The following is an 18,865-nucleotide window of genomic DNA, read 5'->3' on the forward strand; positions in this document are numbered from 1 at the left end:
CTGGCTCCTCAGTGTACATAAACCTCTGTGGAGCTGGGGCATGAGCCGCCAGGGCCACCCATCCAGACATCTCGCAGCACAGAAGAGCTTTCCAGAGGGAGCCTCGCCCAGCCTCTGCACCGAGGGCTTCTGTGCACGTTGCCACAGCTGCAGGCCCAAGATGCCGGCTGTGCAGCTGCTGCTTCTGGCCTGTGTGCTGTGGGGGGCGGGGGCCAGGACAGCCCAGCTCCGGAAGGCCAATGACCGGAGTGGCCGATGCCAGTACACCTTCAGTGTGGCCAGCCCCAATGAGTCCAGCTGCCCCGAGCAGGGCCAGGCCATGTCAGCCATCCAGGACCTGCAGAGAGACAGCCGCGCCCAGCGCGCAGACCTGGAGTCCATCAAAGGCCGGCTCAGCTCCCTGGAGGGCCTCCTCCACCGGCTGACCCTGGACCAGGCTGCCGGGCCCGTGGAGGCCCAAGAGGGGCTGCAGAGGGAGCTGGGCACCCTGAGGAGGGAGCGAGACCAGCTGGAAACCCAAACCAGGGAGCTGCAGACAGCCTACAGCAACCTCCTCCGCGACAAGACAGCCCTGGAGGAAGAGAAGAGGCGTCTGGGGGCCGAGAAGGAGGATCTGGCCAGGAGGTTGGAAAGCAGCAGCCAGGAGGTGGCACGGCTGAGGAGGGACCAGTGTCCCCAGGCCCACAGCTCCTCTCAGGACGGGCCACCAGGCTCCCGGGAAGGTAAGAGTGTGGGGGGCAGGGGCCCCCGACTTCGGAAGGTGACATGGCGCATGACAACCTGTTACAGGTGGCCCAGGCCTGCCCTTCCTGCCCCTCCTTCTCCCAGAGACGGCACATGCAGCACGAGGCCGCTGAATTGCGGAGGGCAAAGCAGTCGCTTTCACGTACTGCCAGTGACTTCCCTTCTGAGAGTTCTGTTGAGGTTCGTGGTCCCGAGTTCTTGTGCCTGTCCATGACAGTTTGCACAGTCCCCTAGCAAAAGGAGAACTAAGAGGACCAGGGGAGATGCACATGTGTATGATCAGCAGACGGTCGCCACCCGTCCTTTTGAGAAAACTATCCTTTTGTGAATCTTTGTTCGGAGGTTGTGTTTAACGCCTTTGGTGTTAAAAATGACTTCTATTTATGAAATAACAATAGATGTATGAAATGATGATAGGTGGTGGGTTTATTTGTTTTTTAAATGCCCTACTTTGGCAAAATAAACAGGCGGTAACCCCTTGTCAGTTACCTCAATATGCTGTTGTGGAAGTTTTCCTGCTCTTTGTCGGATCTAGAGCGTCTGCTTTAAGTTACCAGACAACTCCTTGAGGGGGTGTTTGCCCCCTGAGGTGCTCTTCTGTTGGTCCCAGCCCCCGCTAGAGGGGAGTCTCTGAGCGTGTGCCGGGGGAGGGGGCACACTCTCCCCACTGGTTGGGAAGACAGTATTTGTGTCACTTTTTGTGAACATTGTACTCCCAAATAGTAATGGTTTAATGAATTTTCTAATCATGAGGAAACTTGTTGCCGTTGGTTCTCTGAGCACAAATGAAAGAATCATTATTAACAGAAGTGTTAGGAGGCATTACTTATTTCAGACTGTTAACCGAATGAAGTTACATTCTCAACAAAATCCCGTGTGTGTGTGTGAAAATAGGGTCCGAATGTTTTGTTTTTTTATTATCGTGTGTCATTCAACAAGTCTTTGGGAATTTATGAGATGTGTTCTCTGATTTTATATTTCTTTTTGTCCTTTCCAGCTGCCCCACTGTTGAAATAAGGACAACAGCCCATTATAGTGACCCCCAGACTTGGAAGCTCTTTTCTAGCAGTGGGTTTTTTCATGAGCAGGAAATTATATTAGTACAAGAATGGAGAGCTGGACAAATGGCCTAGAGAGCAGCCAACATCGCTGGCTCCTTTGTGCACATGTGGAAACTGAGGCCCAGAGAGGTTCCTCAGCTGGTCCGTAGTCACCTCGCCAGCTGGTGGCAGAGCCAGGACTAGAATTCAGGCCCCTCCACCTGAGGTTCAGTGGCCCGTCAGGACCCTGAGGTGACTGACCTCCAGTTTGTAGAACCTAAAGGTAAAAGACAGAAAAGTTACGTTTAAAGATCAGGGAAAGAAATGCTTGGAACAAAAGATCTGCTTTGAGGTCCTAGAGTTGAGGGTAAAGGGGTCTTTTGGGCGGCTGGAATCTGAGTGTGGCTGTGCTGCATGCAGGGCAGGGGGTGGGGAGTGAGGGCTGGTGGGGCTGAGTGAACAAGGGAAAGAGCTGGACTTTTTCTCACTCCACCTATAATTCACATTCTCACCACCACTGTCTTAATCATGTAATTGTTACATAGAAAAAAATCTTAGAATCACGGAAATCACTTGTTTATACGTGTGTGTGTGTCCGTGTGTGTGTATGAGTTGAGAGGATATATATATAAAATTCTGTAGTAACAGTTTTGTAGTGAAATGTCTGTAAGCCTTTTAAACAAGCCCAAAATAGAAAAATACAGATTGCGAGAAGATAAACTAAAGTCGGTTATTAGTGTCACAGGAGAGGACCCACTTACCCCTTTATTGTGCCTCTGCTTTGGCCCGGTCCTCCCAGAGAGCAGAGCCTGGGATGGGGCTTGTGTGCAGTGGTTTGTATGGGCCGTGATCCCAGCGGGGCGAGGCAGTGACGGGGACAGTGAGACAGGGAAGGAAGGAGAGCCAACAAGGAGGTGGGGGGCCTCTCCAGTTGGTCAGCACACTGGGCAGTGGAGGCTCAGTCCCACCGAGACCTTCTGGGGAGCTGTGTAGAATGCAGCAGAGGAAGGGAGCATTTGTCCCCCCATCCCAGACTCTGCTGGCCAAGGAGGGGATATCGCACTTCCATGATGCACAGATGTGGGCCCCCGGCTGGTTCGTGCAGAGAGTCAGAGAAGCTGGGTAGGCCAGTTGAGGTGAGGTCCCAGCAGGTGACACCTGCACGAGGCAGGTTGCCACAGCAATGGCTGGAAAAAAGTGGGCAGGATATACAGGCGGGGCCCCAGAGGTGTGCAACAGGAGCACTGCAGATTTTGCTTCCTCACCCATAGGTTGGGGACAAAAGTCTCTCATGGGGGTTATTATGCCCTTGAAGTAACATGAGGAAGCATCCAGCTAGGTGCCTGGATTATAACCACAAACGGCTTCCTTTGCTTGAGTGCCACTGTTATTTTAAAATATCGCTCTATGATCAAAACATCAACATGTACATAACGTCTCTATAACACACATTGATTCTAGAGACAGTACGTGTTGGAGCAGCACCCAGGACACTCGTTTGCTAGCTAGTCTTCACTTTCCTAGAGTATTTATGACAACCCGTAATTATGTTTCCACTCTTCTTTTTCTTCATTCTTTTCATTGATATAATATTGACCTAATTTTTCGGGCAGTGATAGAAAATAACCACAAAAATCATTACAGTGTTATTTGCCAATATGTACACAAGTATATAAAGGTATGCAAGTGAGTTAATAAATTCAGTTTCCAGATTAAGCTTTCTAGAATGTGAGTCTATAAATCAGAAGTAAGGGAGATAGGGCAGAGCATGCAGAAAATTTCCAGAATTTTGTAATAGACATGAACTTTTCAACCACAGAAGGGCTGAATTTTAATAGAAACAAACAAACATATAAAAGCTCTAAAAAATATTTAACTACCTGGTACAATATACTCCTTAATATTTTCATAACCTCTTTTTGTTTTTCTCCCATATTCAGAATGAAATGTGAGTGATTTTGAAACATTCCAGAGAAATTTTAGTTTTGACACATCTTTATTGAGGACCATTTCATTTATAGTTTGAGCTAAGACTATTGAGGCTCAGAGAGTTTGAGTAACTTGCCCAAAGTCACACAGCTGGAACACAGCAGGACTGAACTAGGAAGCTATGACTTCTGGCCCAGTCCAGGCCCCTTCACACAACTGCTTCCCTGCCTTTGGGTCTTGCATCCTCTCGCTCAGGCTTTGGTCCTCCAGCCAGACAGCTCTACTCTGGGAGTCTGACCATTGTCAGATGCTCCTGGCTGACACAACCAAGAAGAAGCCAGCAGGCTTGTAATCCAGCCAACCCACCTGCCAACTGAGAACTGGCCTTGAGTCATTCTGGAAGCCATTCCTCAACATTAGGTTTTATTGTGGTTCTTGTTTACTCCAAAGAGAGCACATAAAGCATGGTTCCTGCCAAGAGGGATGCAAGGAGGGTTGGGGGAGAGAGAGGGAGATTGAGAGAGAGACAGAGAGAAAGAGAGCACCAGAGCTGAAGGGCCCCTGCCCGAAGCCCTGGCGGCCGTGATGGCACCAGCCGGGCACCCGTGCCGCCTCTGCTTGGGCAGTGGGGCCGGAAGAGCCGGTGGGAAGACCGGGCTCTCTGAGTGCAGGGCCGGGAGCTGCGTGTGTGCTGAGCAGCCCGCTGGGACCTGAGCAGCATCTTCGCGGCTCTGGTGAAGCCTCTGTCGCAGTCTGGGTGCCATCGGGAGCCAGGAACCACACAGCAGGTTAAGTCAGGGACGGTTACTAAATCTGTGTTAACTGTGATGAACGAGCAACTATGGGCTGTAAGTAAACTGCACATGCCCCCTCGGACGGGGCGGGGAGGGCGCGGGAGGAGGGACTGAGGCGGCGGGGCCCAGCCCACGAGCGAGCGGGGAAGGCGGCCTGTGCGCCCGGCCCGGGGCCGGTGCGGAGCTGCAGCTGGCCGCCTCCGAGCGCGGGCACCGTGCAGTCGGGGCGACCGCAGAGCAGGGCCTCGGGCTCCGCGGGGGAGGCTGTGGAAGGGCCGCGGCCAGGCCGAGGCTGGCAGGTCACGGAGCAACCACACGTTGGGCCCGTGGCCGGGGCAGGGCTGCACCAGATGTCCTCGCGCTCACCCTGCCGAGCCAGCCCCCGGGAAACTGCACAGCCCTCCCTCCTCTCACGATGTCCCTCCGGCGCCCTCTCCCGAGAAGGCTTAGCACTGCGCCCATTTTTAAAATGGCTCCATTAAGGAGAAATGCCTTGTTCTTCGGAGAGCATGTATGGAAGTGTGTATTCGACCCTGAGAGGCAATAAATTTATAACTGACACATCTCCACAGGGTGGAAAGGTTCACAACTGCCATGGCCTTGGCAGACATGGGTTCAAGCCCTAGTCCCACTACTTACCAGCTGTGTGACCTTGGGCAAGTTACTTAACCTCTCTGAGCCTCAGCACAGTACCTGGCTCATAAGAGGCTCTTAATAACGGTAGCAATAATTAAATGAGGTGCAGACTGCAGTCCTAAAGCTTATTCCATTTCTCCAGAACTTGTGATGGCAGATCACATAAATAATTTCCAGGAAACTGCTTTGAAATGTGGAAAGAGCTATAATTACCTGTTAATCATATCTTTTCACAAAGAAGCTGTTTTTCAGTATATCAGTGCCAGGACTTTAGCTCTCTTCAAGGAAGTCATCTGGGAAAATGCTTGTCTTGTTTTTTTTCCCCACTTTCTTCATTCCCTCTGTGGCTAAAGAGGGCATTTATCTTCATTTTCTTCTCACTGACTTGCAGGTGTGTGCCTCTATATTTCTCAAGACATCTTTTTCTCAGTAAGTCGCTAAATTACAGGACCATCCTAGCTCATTCACGGCATAATTTGCATCAGCTGCACAGAGGAGGGAGCTGGGTGCAGGGGAGGAGTGGCAGCTGTGGGTCGGAGCTGAAGAGCAGGGGGCTGGGGTGCGGCGAGGGAACTCTCTAGATGCCACTGCAGTCGTTCTCTCTCCCGTCACATTGCCTGAAAACAGCTCTTGTATTTATTCTGAGAATTAATTGAAACAACTAAAGAAAAGAAGTTTGGATTATCCTGAGGAATAGTCGTGATGGTGAAAGGAAAACAGCTCACCTCGGGGAGCTTGCTCTACGGCCTGATTTTGAGAAATTGCCCGGCCGGGGTGGCCACACTGTGTGAGCCTCCGCTCAGTGTAGGAAGTTGGGCGGGCAAGGCAGGGGGGCTGCTCCTGACAGCCGGGGGTCGGGGCTCTGTCACTGTGTCTTAGGCCTGAGAAAGAAGGAGTGGTGATGGGAGAGGCAGGCAGACAGGGTGGCGGCCGGGGGTTCCAGGAGGCAGGGATGGTTACCCTGCACACACCGCCCCTCTCCTAACACCAAGTCCCGGTGGAGGTGTGTGGGTGGCCAGCACGGGGGAAGGAGGGGAGCTGCTGGCAGGGGTCCTACATCTGACATAGGGGATCGGCCTCGGCCCTGGGTACCCTCCTAGGTCAAGGTGATCGTTAGAGTGAAGAACAGAGGAATTTCCTCACCTCAACGGATCTTCAGACAGGGAGAAGGAGACTCAGGGAACCAAATCAACTTCCCAGGACTCTCCAGGAGCCATTTGGATGGTCTAAGAGATCCTGGTTCCCAAAGCAGCCTGGAATGAACCCCTGTTACTCCTCGGCCAAGAGGACATTGCCAGGTTATGAATTCCTCAAGGGAAGCATGGACCAGCCGTGTCTTATTCCCCTTTCGCCTCCACACGTAGCCTTGCACTTACTAGGGGCTCTAGAACGGCTGCTGACTGTGTGGATAGCTCCCCAAGGCTGTGGAGAGCGCAGGCCTGCCATGTCCCGGGGACTCCCAATTGCCCTGGAGTTTGGGGTGCATATCTAGGATGTCTTCAGTTGGCTACACATTTTGACTTAAGGGTCTTAACTGCTCCCCGGCCCGCTCTAGACTGAGGGACATCCCAAGGTGGGAAGATGCACCCCTCCAGGGCGGTCACCCTCTCATGGAGGCCAGCTGAACAGCAGCCAAAGGCAGGTGGAGAGGACGTAGCGGGCGGGCCGGAGAAGGAAGTGGGTGAGATGGCTGAGCTGCCGTAACAAAGTGCCGCCCCCAGCGCCACGGCCTGGCCCACGCCTGAGAGCTTCGTAGCTGAATGCTCTCTCTACCCCCTTCCAGGGAGGAAACTTCTCTAGTCCCGTAGTTCAGCGAAGCTAAAGACCAGCGGTTATGAGAGGGCACCTTGATCCCAGACGTGTGAAAATGTGGAAGGATGTGTGGCTTAAGTTTGAGGAAACGTGGCACATCCAGGAGGGTTCAGAGTCCCAGTGTAACCCTCCATGACTGTGAGGTCAGTTGAGGATAGTGAAGCAAACAAGCGATCAAAGACAGAGAATGTCCTCCTGAGCTTCGCACCGCTGCGTGGTCCCAGCCTCAGGTGTCGCACTCGCTGCCCTCCCCGCCGGGCTGGGGACCATCAGAATAAAAAGATATGCTTACAACATTGGCCTTTTTTTATTCTGATGCTTTGACCTCTGGGCCTTGCCGACACTCCCCTGCAAGCGCACCTTTCACATGCAGACCGACCAATCCAGAGCCCACCCCCACCCCCCTCCTCTCAGGCTCTCCACTCAGGGCCGCTACCCACCAGCCCCAGGCCACCCCAGGCCAGGTACCAGACAACGAGGGACAGCCCTATACCCCAGGGCCTGCCCAAATTACTCAAACCAGCCAATCCTAAACCTGCTTACCCTGCCTCCCCCGTTCCTTCCCACGGAAACCACAACAAAGGCTCTTGCCCATGCCTCCCCGCCCTCCTGACCGACCCCGGTGCTTGGCCGTGTGGCCCCCTGTGGTGTGGCGTGCCCCCTCCTCTTGTCATCAGTGAGTATAACAAACTCTCTTTTCAGTGTCAATCGTCTCCTTATCTGTTGGCCTCGCCTCACCTGAATCATAATCAAACCTACATTTTAAAACGGCTAAGCCTATTCCTTGTGGCTACTGCTTTTTCTTTGTATTCAAGGACTGCTGTATGACCATAATGCTAGGCCAAAGTAGTGATGTGTGACACTGTGATGACTTAATGTCTAACCAGTGTCATCCATACCTCCTCCCTTCTCCACGGCCCAAACTCTCCCCAACATTCCTGTAGGAATCCTGCACACTCTGTTCCTTGTCCAAAACTGGTCTCAGAAAGGGATCTGACAGAATATTTCAAGTGAGCTTGTAAAACTTAAGATGTTACCTCTTACAGGGAAGTTAATTGTTAATTGTTAAATTTTGAGCATCCCAGAAGATGTTAAGGACCTTCCCAATATCCCTGAATCACACCTCACCTTCTCATAAATCAGACCTTCTAGAGAGAATTATTTTAATTGTGTACAAGCTTGCTTTATTGTATTTTGAATACCCTACTCTGTGCTAGGCACATTGCTATGAAATTTATTATTTGTGAGCTTTTTATTATGGAATTTTTCAAACGTTCACAAAAGTAGAGAGAACAACAGGAACCCCAGTGTACCTATCGCTCAGCTCCGACAGTTGTCAGCATATCCAGTCTTGTTTTATCCTCCCTTTCCCTCCTCCCTGCCCCCCATATATTATCTTAAAACAAATCTCAAACATCGTCATTTCTTTGGAAGCCTATATAACACCATCCTCAACATCGTCATGGGCCATTTTTCCTCACAGTACAATTTTGTCTCTTTCTTTTAATATAGTTTCTAAATGGAATTTGGAGAACCTGGACTTCCAGGAACTAAAGTCAGAGTTAACTGAGGTTTCTGCTTCCGGAATCTTGAAGGAGAGTCCATCAGGCCAACCCAGGAGTGAAGAGGGAGACACTGGTATGAAGTTAACTTTCTTCTCTTTTGTACCCACATGGTCTTTATCTGTGTCTAGTTTTGTGTTCACAGTCAGTCAGCTCACCTTGGGGGGTGGGGGGAGGACAAGTAACTTCCCTGAGAGCAGAGGCAGGAAGGGGGAGAGGAACAGACTCCCTTTCTGCTCCTTTTCCAGGGCATGCCGGCAGGAAGTTGGCCCTTCTCTAGCAAAGCCTGTGTCTTATCACCCACACTTGGGATAGTGGGCTGGGCTCGGCTGGGGAAGATGAGAGATGCATTTATTTCACCTACTTGATTGTCACATGGAACTAATTACACCTGAAAGGGTACATTTTTTCAGTAGATCCTTCATATCTTTATCTGAGCTGTACCACCTCAGCACACAGTCTGTTACTAAAGATATCTTTTCTGAATTTGGTACTTAGGAAAAGTACAATTGTCCCTCTCCCAAGTGTTCCCTGAAAGCCTGACTTTAGGACAAAGACTGCGGTTTTCAGAAACTGTGACCATCCATGTTATTGACAGTTATTGCCAGCCCTGAAGGGCAGCATGGGGATGCCGACTTCTGAAATAGTCAAAATATGGTGCCCCGAGATCTGAGCAGCAAAGAGTTTCCACCTTCTACAGGGAAATTGAAGGTGCCCATTAAAGTACAGAGATTTGTTGTGATTCAGCTAAATCTACATTTTCAACCCTCTCTTCATTACATTAAAAAAGTAATATTTAGGTTTTGTTTTATTAATATGATGCCTGAAATATGTCGTCCATCTGTTAGGGCTTGAAAAACTTTGTTTTATAGAGATGATTATCATGACTTGATTTTTGTCTCATTTTAAAGTAATGAAATAAATCAGACGTGAAAGTCATAAAGAGTAATCTAATGAATGCCCACGAGACCCCGCCCAGCTGCAGTCACTATTACACACAGAGTTGGAAGCTCTCTGAGCAGCCTTCCCCTTTATGACTGATGCCGAGTGGAAGTTCAGTTCATATCACACACCGACCGCAAACATTTGCCGGGCGTTTACTCCCAACCAAGCGCTTAACGGGCATAATTACATTTAAAACTTACAACAGCCCTACTACCCAAAACACTATTGTTATCCCCCTTTACGAATGAGGACACAGGCTTAGAGAGCTAAGCGGCGGGCGGGAAGCCACAGCCCCCGCGGGCGGCAGGGCTCGGGCGCCTGCTTCGCGCACAGACGGCGGACGAGCGTCTTGTGTTTTGTCTGTCTTGAATTCACCAGGATGCGGAGACCTCGTGTGGGTGGGAGAGCCCCTCACTCTGAGAACAGCGGAAGCCATCACTGGCAAGTACGGCGTGTGGATGCGAGACCCCCGGCCCGCGCACCCCGCTACCCGGGAGACCACGTGGAGAGTCGACACCGTGGGCACCGACGTCCGCCGGGTGTTCGAGTACGAGCTCGGCAGCCAGTTCCTGCAGGGCTACCCTTCCAAGGTCCACGTGCTGCCCAGGCCGCTGGAGAGCACGGGCGCCGTGGTGTACGCGGGGAGCCTCTACTTCCAGGGGGCCGAGTCCAGAACGGTGGTCAGGTACGAGCTGAACACCGAGACAGTGAGGGCCGAGAGGGAGCTGCCCGGAGCCGGCTACCACGGGCGCTTCCCGTATTCGTGGGGCGGCTACACGGACATTGACCTGGCTGTGGATGAGACGGGCCTCTGGGTCATCTACAGCACCGAGGAGGCCAAAGGCGCCATTGTCCTCTCCAAACTGAACCCGGAGAGTCTGGAACTTGAACAAACCTGGGAGACTAACATCCGTAAGCAGTCAGTCGCCAACGCCTTCATCATCTGCGGTACCTTGTACACCGTCAGCAGCTACTCATCGCCTGATGCTGCCGTCAACTTTGCGTACGACACAAGCACCGGGAGCAGCAGGGCCCTGACCATCCCCTTCAAGAACCGCTACCAGTACAGCAGCATGATTGACTACAACCCCCTGGAGAAGAAGCTCTTTGCCTGGGACAACTTCAACATGGTCACCTACGACATCAAGCTCTCCAAGATGTGAAGAGCTGCCAGGTCATGTCAGAAACGGCAGGAGGAAATGATGTTCAGGGCTCCCGAGGGGAGAGCCAGCCAGCCAAAGCCGGTGTGGCCTTTCTCTGCTTTCCAAGCTGTCATTAATTCAGAAGAATGTGCGTTGTCACCATGTCTGACTGGCCAGGAATAGCAATCTTGGCATTTAGACAGTTTTACAATAGATATTTTCTTCTGTCAGCATTTAAAGAGATGTTTAACCAAAATAGTTTAAGTCTTCTGGTGATTTGGGGCAAAAGCTGTAATGCATAATAGTTTCCGCATGAAAACCACAAGGCTTTTTATCAATGGCCCTCACTGGCTAAAGAGGATAAGTTTGGAGGAGAAGAATTTGGGAAAAACATGTGGCCCCATGTAGAATCCAGGGCCACTCCCTGCTGTTGCATGTTGCATGGTTACCATAAGCCACAACAGAACCAGCACTTCCAAGGGAAGGGGACCAGCTCTTGTGGCAGTACTGAACATGTGTAAGATGCGTTTACTATGGTTGGCTTCTAATGCTTCAGGGAGAGTCCAGTCGGGTATTACATAAGCTTTGTCCTGTGAAATAAAATTATCTTACACAGCATTCTCCTTGAACTTTGTGGGGATACTTTATGAGAACAGCACAGATTCCAACATCAGATAATTCCTCTGGGTTGGGAGCTGTGATTGCAGGATGCACAAGTGTGTAGTGTGTGTCCTAATCTCCTCTTTCATGTGGACAAGAGTCAAATTGAATTAGGTCCTACCCTAATGACTTTATTTAATTCCCTCTTTAAAGGCCCTATCTCCAAAGACAGTCACATTCTGAGGTACTGGGTGTTAGGACTTTAACATATGAATTTGAGGGAGCCACAGTTCAGCCCATACCAGTTGGGTATTACCACTCTACCCCACTGAGAGCAGACTCTTCAAGACTAGAAAACCTAGAAGTCAGAATGCATGAACTCATGCACCCTTCTAAGCATCTCTAGATGCCAGGTGTTGAATGAAAAGTGGAAGGTGAGGAGACCCCTTTGTGTGACGAGAGGAGCAGTGACAGCGCACGTACAGGTGAGGTGAATCTGCTTGCACAGCTCTGCCTTTTCTTTCCCTCCATCAGCAACTGCCTCTGGCTTCGGGATGGAGGAAGAGGGTGAATGGAGGAGGAACAGATGGAAGAAGGAAACTCTTCACTTAGCTTCCAGGACATCCGTCTCCTGCTACATCATTCATTGCTCCTTCCTGGTTTCTTTTGCTGGTTCCTCTTTTTAGCCTGTATTAGTCAGGGTTCTCCAGAGAAACAGAACCAATAGAATATATAGATTTATTATACAAAATTGGCTCATGTGATTATAGGAGCTGAAAAGTCCCACGATCTGCCATCTGCAAGCTGGAGACCCAGGCAAGCTGGTGGTGTAATTCAGTCCAATTCCAAAGACCTGAGAACCAGGGGAGCTGATGGTGTAAAACGCATTCTAAGGAAAGGGCAGCAGGCAGGCAGGAGGCAAAAGGAGCAAATTCCTCCTTCCTCCACGTTTTTGTTCTGTTCAGGCCCTAAATGGATTGGATGATGCCTACTCACACTGGGGGGGTGGGAGGGTGCTTTACTGAGTCCACCGATTCAAATGCCAATTTCATCTGAAAACACCCTTGAAGACACATCCAGAATAATGTTTAATCTGGCCCCCCTTGGACCAGTCAAATTAACACATAAAATTAACCCTCACATAGTCCCAGTCTCTTAAGATGGAAGTGCCCCTGGCCTCAGTTTAGGGTCTCTTCTTTATCTACTCGTTCCTCTGGTGATCTCAGGTAGCATCATGGCTTTAAATGCCATCTCTATGCTGATGACCCCCCAGATTTATATCTCCAGCCCAGACACGACTCCTGAACTCCAGATTCACATATTCATTGGCCCCCTTGTCATCTCCATTTAAATGTCTAGTAGGCATAACAAACCAGCAAAAATAGAATTTCTGAGTTTCTCTACCCTACCCGCCTCAGACACACCAAATCTGTTCTTGAAGTTGCTCACACCAAAAATCTTAGTCATCCTTCACTCCTCTCTCATAACCCCACATCCAATCCATCAGAAACTTTTGTTGGTTCCGTCTTCAAATATATATGTTTAGAATCTAACCACATTTCTCTGCTACTTGTCCAAATTACCATCGTCTTTTTCCTGGATTACTACAATAGCCTCTAAAGTGATTCTGCTCCCTCCCCGTATACGGCCTATTCTCCAAACAGCAGCCAGAGTGACCTCATTAAAGTACAAGCCAGATCTTGGCTCTCCTTTTCTGAAAACGCTTCATGGTTTCCCATCTTATTCAAAGTCAGAGTCCGTACAAAGCCCCATATGATCTACCTCCCTCCCCCACCGCTGTAACTTCGTCTTCTACTAACGTCCCCTGATTCCCTCTGCTCAGCCAAGCCCCCTCACCCCCGTGCCCTTTGAATGCACCAGGCACACTTTGGTCTTAAGGCCTTTGCACTGCTCTTCCCCTGTGTCCCAGATGTCCTCACACCTAACTCCATCACCGTCTTAAGTCTTTACTCAAATGTCGCCTTCCTAACGAGGCCTACCCAGACCACCCTATTTAAAACTGCAGCTGACCCACTGCTTCCTCTGCCGCTTCTAATCTTCCTTACCCGGTCATATCACTTTAAAATTTCCTTTCCATTATATTTATCACCTCCTGACGTATGTTTTTAAGTTGTATATAGTACTTTTTGTCAGTCTTTCCCCACTGGAATGTAAATTCCATGGGGGCAAAAGGATTGATTGTTCAATATTATGACCCTAGAAGAAATCCCAGCTCACAAAGTACTCAATAATATTTTTTAAACAAATGAATGAAGAGAAAAATCATCCTGGAACTTGCTCAAAAATAACTGGAAATAAAACTAAAAGAATTAGTCCTTCCCACTCTTTCTCCTCCTTGATTCTATTCTTAACTGGCTGTGTGACCTTAGACAAATCACATAATCTCTATTCCAGCACATCTAACAGAACTTTCTGTAATGATAGTGATGTTCTAGATCTGCAACATCCAATATGGTAGCCACCAGCCACATGTAGCTACTGAGCACTTGAAATGTGGCTAGTGCCACTGAGGAACTGAATTTTCTATTTTGTTTAATTTTAATGAATTCAAATGTAAGTAGCCACATGTGGCTGGTGGCTACCCTCCTGGACAGCGCAGGTTTGTTTCCTTATCTGACTGAGGATGAGGTCATGTGTATGTCAAGCACCCAGCTGGCAGTGACAGGTGCTCTGTGCCCGCTCCCCCCACCTCATGCTGCTGCAGCAGAGCCCAAGTAAGGAACCTGGCTTCCACACCCACAGCACAGCCTGCTGACGGTGTGGGTAGAGGGACCCAAGCACATTTCAAGGGCAAGTTTGGAAAGAGAACACCCATGAGGACTTTATGAAGAAATGGATGAAATAAAAGATGACACCTAGAGACATTTCCCATGTATGGATTTGAATTATCACATTTTTGATGCTTTCAAACTATTCGGAAGAGCCCTGGAAGTCCTCAGAGGTGCTTTGGGGTCAGCAGAGCGACTGGAGTATGGGATCTGAGCAATACACTTCTCCTCCCCCACTAGGTCACTCTGCACTCGGCTGCTTCTCAGGTTAGGGTTCTTCTGTTACAGAGTTTGAAATTCACTTAAATCTCCTAGAAGCAAACTTAGAAAATGTTGTGCATAAATGTGAAATGCAACTAGCCTCGCACCAGCACAGGAGACGGGACGCAGCTCAGTCAAACTAGCACAAAACTGTCATGTCCCAGGCTGAGTTTTGGAAACCTAAATACCTCAGAGTCCTCTGGAGCCCAAAGGTTTAAAGTCACAGAGGCCTGGACTTTCCACTAATCCAGATTTAGTAACAAACATTGAGGCCTGATAATTCCTTTTTTAAATTCAAATACAACTGACTACATGACATAATTTAAAGATCATATATATACATATATCAGAGACTTGACCTGAAAAACCAAAGATCTCTCTAAGGGCATTAGTGAGGATGAACAATGCTCAACAGTGGTTGTAGGAGAAGAAAAACAGGAAAGAAAACACAAAGATCTTCCAAACAGTCTTCAAAGACAACTCCAAGGACTTCACTGAAACTGTTGTCTGGAGTTTCACGTAAGTCCACTTCAAAATGACTGATGTTTTCCAGGCTAGGAGACTTGGGAGTCCTCGGCTGGAGAAGGAGGTGGGGGTGGGGGTACCGTGGGCCCAGCTGTGCCAGGAGGAGGGACTTGTTCCAAATCCAAACTGGAGAGCATCTCCCGGGCTTCATCACCTTTCTTGGTAAATCTCTCTTCTCTGGGAGGAAAGGCACACTGAATGTTATTCAAATAGAGATAGGATTTAAAAAAAGTAGAAAAAAAGAAGCCCCCCCAGGCTCCGGCACCTAAAGAGAACCACTTAACATGTTGGAGGACATCCTTCCTGACTATCTACATGCTTACAGAGCTGTCACCTGGCAAAATGAGATACATTCTATTTACACTTTAATTGTGAGTCAGCTCTTCTAGGAGAGCTCCACTGTCTCCACCGGCCCCGTGGAACCACTGGAGCTGGGGTCCACCCCCAGCAGCCGGCTCTCTGTAAGTTCAGCCTAGGGCAGGCTCTCTCTCAAGGGGTCATTTGCATTCCAGCTGTTCTCTGGCCAGTTCAGCCTTAAGCTCACTTCATCTCTCCTTTCTGCCTAATTTACCCCCTGCCCCAGCCTGCTGAGTTTGCCTCCCCTTCTGCTGGGGTGTACCATGGAGTTCTCATCCTACTCGGGGCTGGGCAAACCCTGCCTTCGAGGGAATAGGACTTGCCTGTCAAGTGATCGAAGGTTCAGATTTAACTGTTCCCTAAGTACCTACTACATTCCAGGGACTTGGAAATGAACTAGAAACTACATGCAGATCCTCAGCCCCACCTCAAAGGAAGTTTTTCAGCTGAGGAAGCTGAGACAGAAGGTGATTTACCCAGGTCGGGTCATGTGGCCAGTAAAGGTGGAAGTGAAATCCAAACTCAGATCTCCTGACCACAAGTTCCCTGCTGCTTCTCCCTGTCACAGCTGATCCCCAATGTTGCTGAAGGGACCTGGAGGGGTGAATGGGGAAGGGGCTGGGAGAGGGCCCAGAATTGTGGGGTCTCTTCCTTCTTGGGTGGATGTAGCACAGTGACCACAGCCCCTGGGAGACAATGCCCACTGTCACAGTCTAAACTGGTATCAAGTTTGCCATGTGCCCCATCAGTAAAGATTTTCAACACCCCCATGTCTATGTTAACTAAGAAATTGTACATAACTTTTTATCAGTTCACTAATAACTTACATCCCAATAGACTCTAAGGTCAAGAAGCATTGTGAACAATATTGGTGGAACTCCATAGTTCAAATCAATTATTTTCATTTTTTGGCCAACTTCTTATCAGGTATAGTAAAATATATATATTTTTTTTGCTGAGGAAGATTGGCCCTGAGCTAACATCTGTTGCCAATCTTCCTCTTTTTGTATGTGAGCCGCCACCACAGGATGGCCACTGACAGACGAGTGGTGGAGGTCTGCGCCCGGGGAACTGAATCCGGGAGCTGAAGCAGAGCACGCTGAACTTAACCACCAGGCCACTGGGGCTGGTCCAATAAAATCATTATTTTTAAGCTCATACTGTACATGACAAAGAACTCAAACCAAAAGTGTCAGCTCTGTCAATATTTGTCATTTACTGATATTTGCATTATTAGAATTTTTTTTTTAAGATTTTACTTATTTATTTATGTTTCCCCCCAAAGCCCCAGTAGATAGTTGTATGTCATAGCTGCACATCCCTCTAGTTGCTGTATGTGGGACGCAGCCTCAGCATGGCTGGAGAAGCGGCGTGTGGGTGCGCTCCCAGGATCCGAACCCCGGGCCGCCAGCAGCAGAGCGCGCGCACTTAACCGCTAAGCCACGGGGCCGGCCCATATTAGAATTATTTCAACCCAAGTTTCTTGGCAGAAATTTGTTGGGCCACTTGTTTCTTTTGAGGGTTACATTCATTAAGACTAGATAATATAACTTGGAAATGCACTTAGCCAACACAAGTAAACTGCAACGTGCTGGCATTGGCTGCAAGCGAGTGAAGAAGCCCCCACCGCGTTCCTCCGGCTTTGCAGCCTCTGTCCTCCCATCGGGAAGGTCTCAGTCTACACATGACCTCCTGACACACAGCGGGGAGCTGCATCTAGCCAGACATCAATTTCAGTAGAGCTCAGTTTTAGTATAAACTGGAGTCCTAACATTTTCTTTATACACCTTTATATATGGGATGTCTTGGGTACCCAACTGGATCTGGAGATTTCAGACCAGAGAGAAGACAGGCCATCCCACGGTGGCCATTGTAGGCTTGCCAGTTTTAGCAAATGAAAATACAGGTTGCCCAGTTAAATTTGAATTTTAGATAAACAACTAATTCTTACACAAGTATATCACAAATATTGCACAGACATACTTAGGCCAAAAACTTTTAGTTGTTTATCTAAAATTCAAATTCAATTAGACATCCTGTATTTTATTAGCTGACCCTTCCATCAGGGAAGGCGTCAGGAAGTAGGGGTGTTTTAGAAATCCCACATGCAGCACAGACAGCTTCCTACTCTGTGGCTGGCAAACCTTCTCCTCAGGCCACACAAGCTGTTAAGGTCTCTTCTTCCTAAGGGCCCGCTAGCACAGTGCTGGGCACCAGGCACATGGCGGTGAAGGAGAGAAACAGTCCCTGCCTGCAGGGAGCTCACAGTCTAGTTGGGGATAAGGATGAGCTTCAGGGAGTCCACGCTGTCCCTAAACTTTGCAAAGTCATGCATTTTTATGCTGCGAGGGTACATCATAACTTCCATCCAATTATCAAAGTGATCCCCACCCCCAATTAAGAGCCACTGAGCTGCAGTTCATCCCCACACGCTTATCACTGCCTGTTGAAGGACCACGTGAGAAAGGCCTGTTTCCCATAGTGGGTGACAAAGCAGTTTCTCATCCATAAAATCCGCCTGGCTATTCATCCTGCAACGGATGAATACATTTGAATACATTTATGTAAACCAGTGTCTCCTGCAGTGTCAGGCGCTTGGTGGGGATCAGCGTTCATGCTCCATCCCAACCCCGCCAGCGAGAGCTCTTGGGTACCTTGTGGTCATGGTGAATCTGCGCCTGGTCACCTCAGAGGCCAGGTCTCCGATGGGGAGGTTAATGCTCTTGCCTGTGGGGCTCTTCTGAGCCATGGCCTTGCACTCAGAGGACTCAAGGATAGAATGACTACACTGCACCTGTGAATCTAAAACACAAGCAAACAGCCTTCAGGTGTCAGAGGAATGCTCTACCTGGGTCCAGCACGGTGGGGTTTGCAGGACTCACACTGCCATGTTCTCAGTGGGTCCTCCCTACAGCCCCGCCCCCATCCCCACACTCCCCCAGCCCCACCCCCATCATGGGGCAGATATTTCCTCAAATACCTGCCAAGGGGGGAATAGTGAGGCCCTCCCCACCATTAGATAGAACAGGCATTGTTACTCCAATCCTGTGATGTGGAAACCAAGGGCAGCTATGGTTACTGCCAGGTGACAGCGGAGGAAATGGAGAGGCAGAGACGTGAACTGTCTCTCTCTAGGTTGCACAGCTGTGCCCTGTCCCATGCTGTTTCGCCTGTAACGAGTGCCACTCCCCTGGAGCCCTTCCCTACTTACAGGGCTGTTTGGTATCAGTGACACATGCAGAGCTTTCTTCCTGGAGCACTCACCTTGTAAAGAACAGGGAAGGGACATGGACCAAGCTGGGGTTTGGGGCCAGGCTACTTGTTCAGATACACACATGCCATAGACACTGGAGGCTTGATATTGATAGAAATAATAGTGGCCACCATTTAGTGCCAGTCCTTTCATGTTATCTTATTTGACAACCATAGTAACTCTACAAGGTAAGTATTATGGTCCCCATTGAACGAATGGGGAAACTGAGCAGTGGAGAAATTAGGTGGCTTCCCCAGGGGGCACAGAACTAGAATCTGAACCTAGGTCTGTCTGGCTTCAAAGACTCGACTGCAGAGCCAAGCAACCCTCAAGTTCTGCCTCAATGCCAAGCCATCTCCAAAGGAGTAGGAGATGAGTCTCCACTCCTAGACACCTGGTCACACTCTCGAGGTGACACTGCTGTTCTTAGAGCATGAATTGCATTGGCCTGAGCTCGCCAGCCTGATCTTCTAGCT

General features: G+C 49.4%; 2 protein-coding genes across 2 annotated transcripts; one reads left to right on the forward strand and one right to left on the reverse strand.

The window, feature by feature from the left end:
• Nucleotides 1-133: 133 nt before the first annotated feature.
• Nucleotides 134-11,560, forward strand: MYOC (myocilin). The gene is made up of 3 exons (XM_058540069.1): nt 134-722; nt 8,468-8,593; nt 9,841-11,560. Exons 1-3 carry the CDS (start codon nt 161-163, stop codon nt 10,623-10,625), a joined length of 1,473 nt encoding a protein of 490 aa, XP_058396052.1. The 5' UTR covers nt 134-160; the 3' UTR covers nt 10,626-11,560.
• A 3,093-nt stretch (nt 11,561-14,653) lies between these two features.
• On the reverse strand, nt 14,654-17,935 carry MYOCOS (myocilin opposite strand). Its single transcript, XM_058538101.1, has 2 exons — nt 17,791-17,935; nt 14,654-14,956 (listed from the first exon to the last, which is right to left on the reverse strand). Exons 1-2 carry the CDS (start codon nt 17,883-17,885, stop codon nt 14,809-14,811), a joined length of 243 nt encoding a protein of 80 aa, XP_058394084.1. The 5' UTR covers nt 17,886-17,935; the 3' UTR covers nt 14,654-14,808.
• Nucleotides 17,936-18,865: the final 930 nt, after the last annotated feature.

Source organism: Diceros bicornis, chromosome 4 (genome assembly GCF_020826845.1).
Source record: "Diceros bicornis minor isolate mBicDic1 chromosome 4, mDicBic1.mat.cur, whole genome shotgun sequence".
NCBI classification, from domain to species: domain Eukaryota; kingdom Metazoa; phylum Chordata; class Mammalia; order Perissodactyla; family Rhinocerotidae; genus Diceros; species Diceros bicornis.

Excerpts from the sequence above, each read along its gene's own strand:
- MYOC (XM_058540069.1), top strand. The coding sequence starts at position 161 with ATGCCGGCTGTGCAGCTGCTGCTTCTGGCCTGTGTGCTGTGGGGGGCG. Across the intron at positions 723-8,467 it reads GCCACCAGGCTCCCGGGAAG|TTTCTAAATGGAATTTGGAG; the intron begins GTAAGAGTGTGG and ends CTTTTAATATAG. Across the intron at positions 8,594-9,840 it reads GAGTGAAGAGGGAGACACTG|GATGCGGAGACCTCGTGTGG; the intron begins GTATGAAGTTAA and ends TGAATTCACCAG.
- MYOCOS (XM_058538101.1), bottom strand. The coding sequence starts at position 17,885 with ATGGCTCAGAAGAGCCCCACAGGCAAGAGCATTAACCTCCCCATCGGA. Across the intron at positions 14,957-17,790 it reads AGATTCACCATGACCACAAG|AGAAGAGAGATTTACCAAGA; the intron begins GTACCCAAGAGC and ends CTTTCCTCCCAG.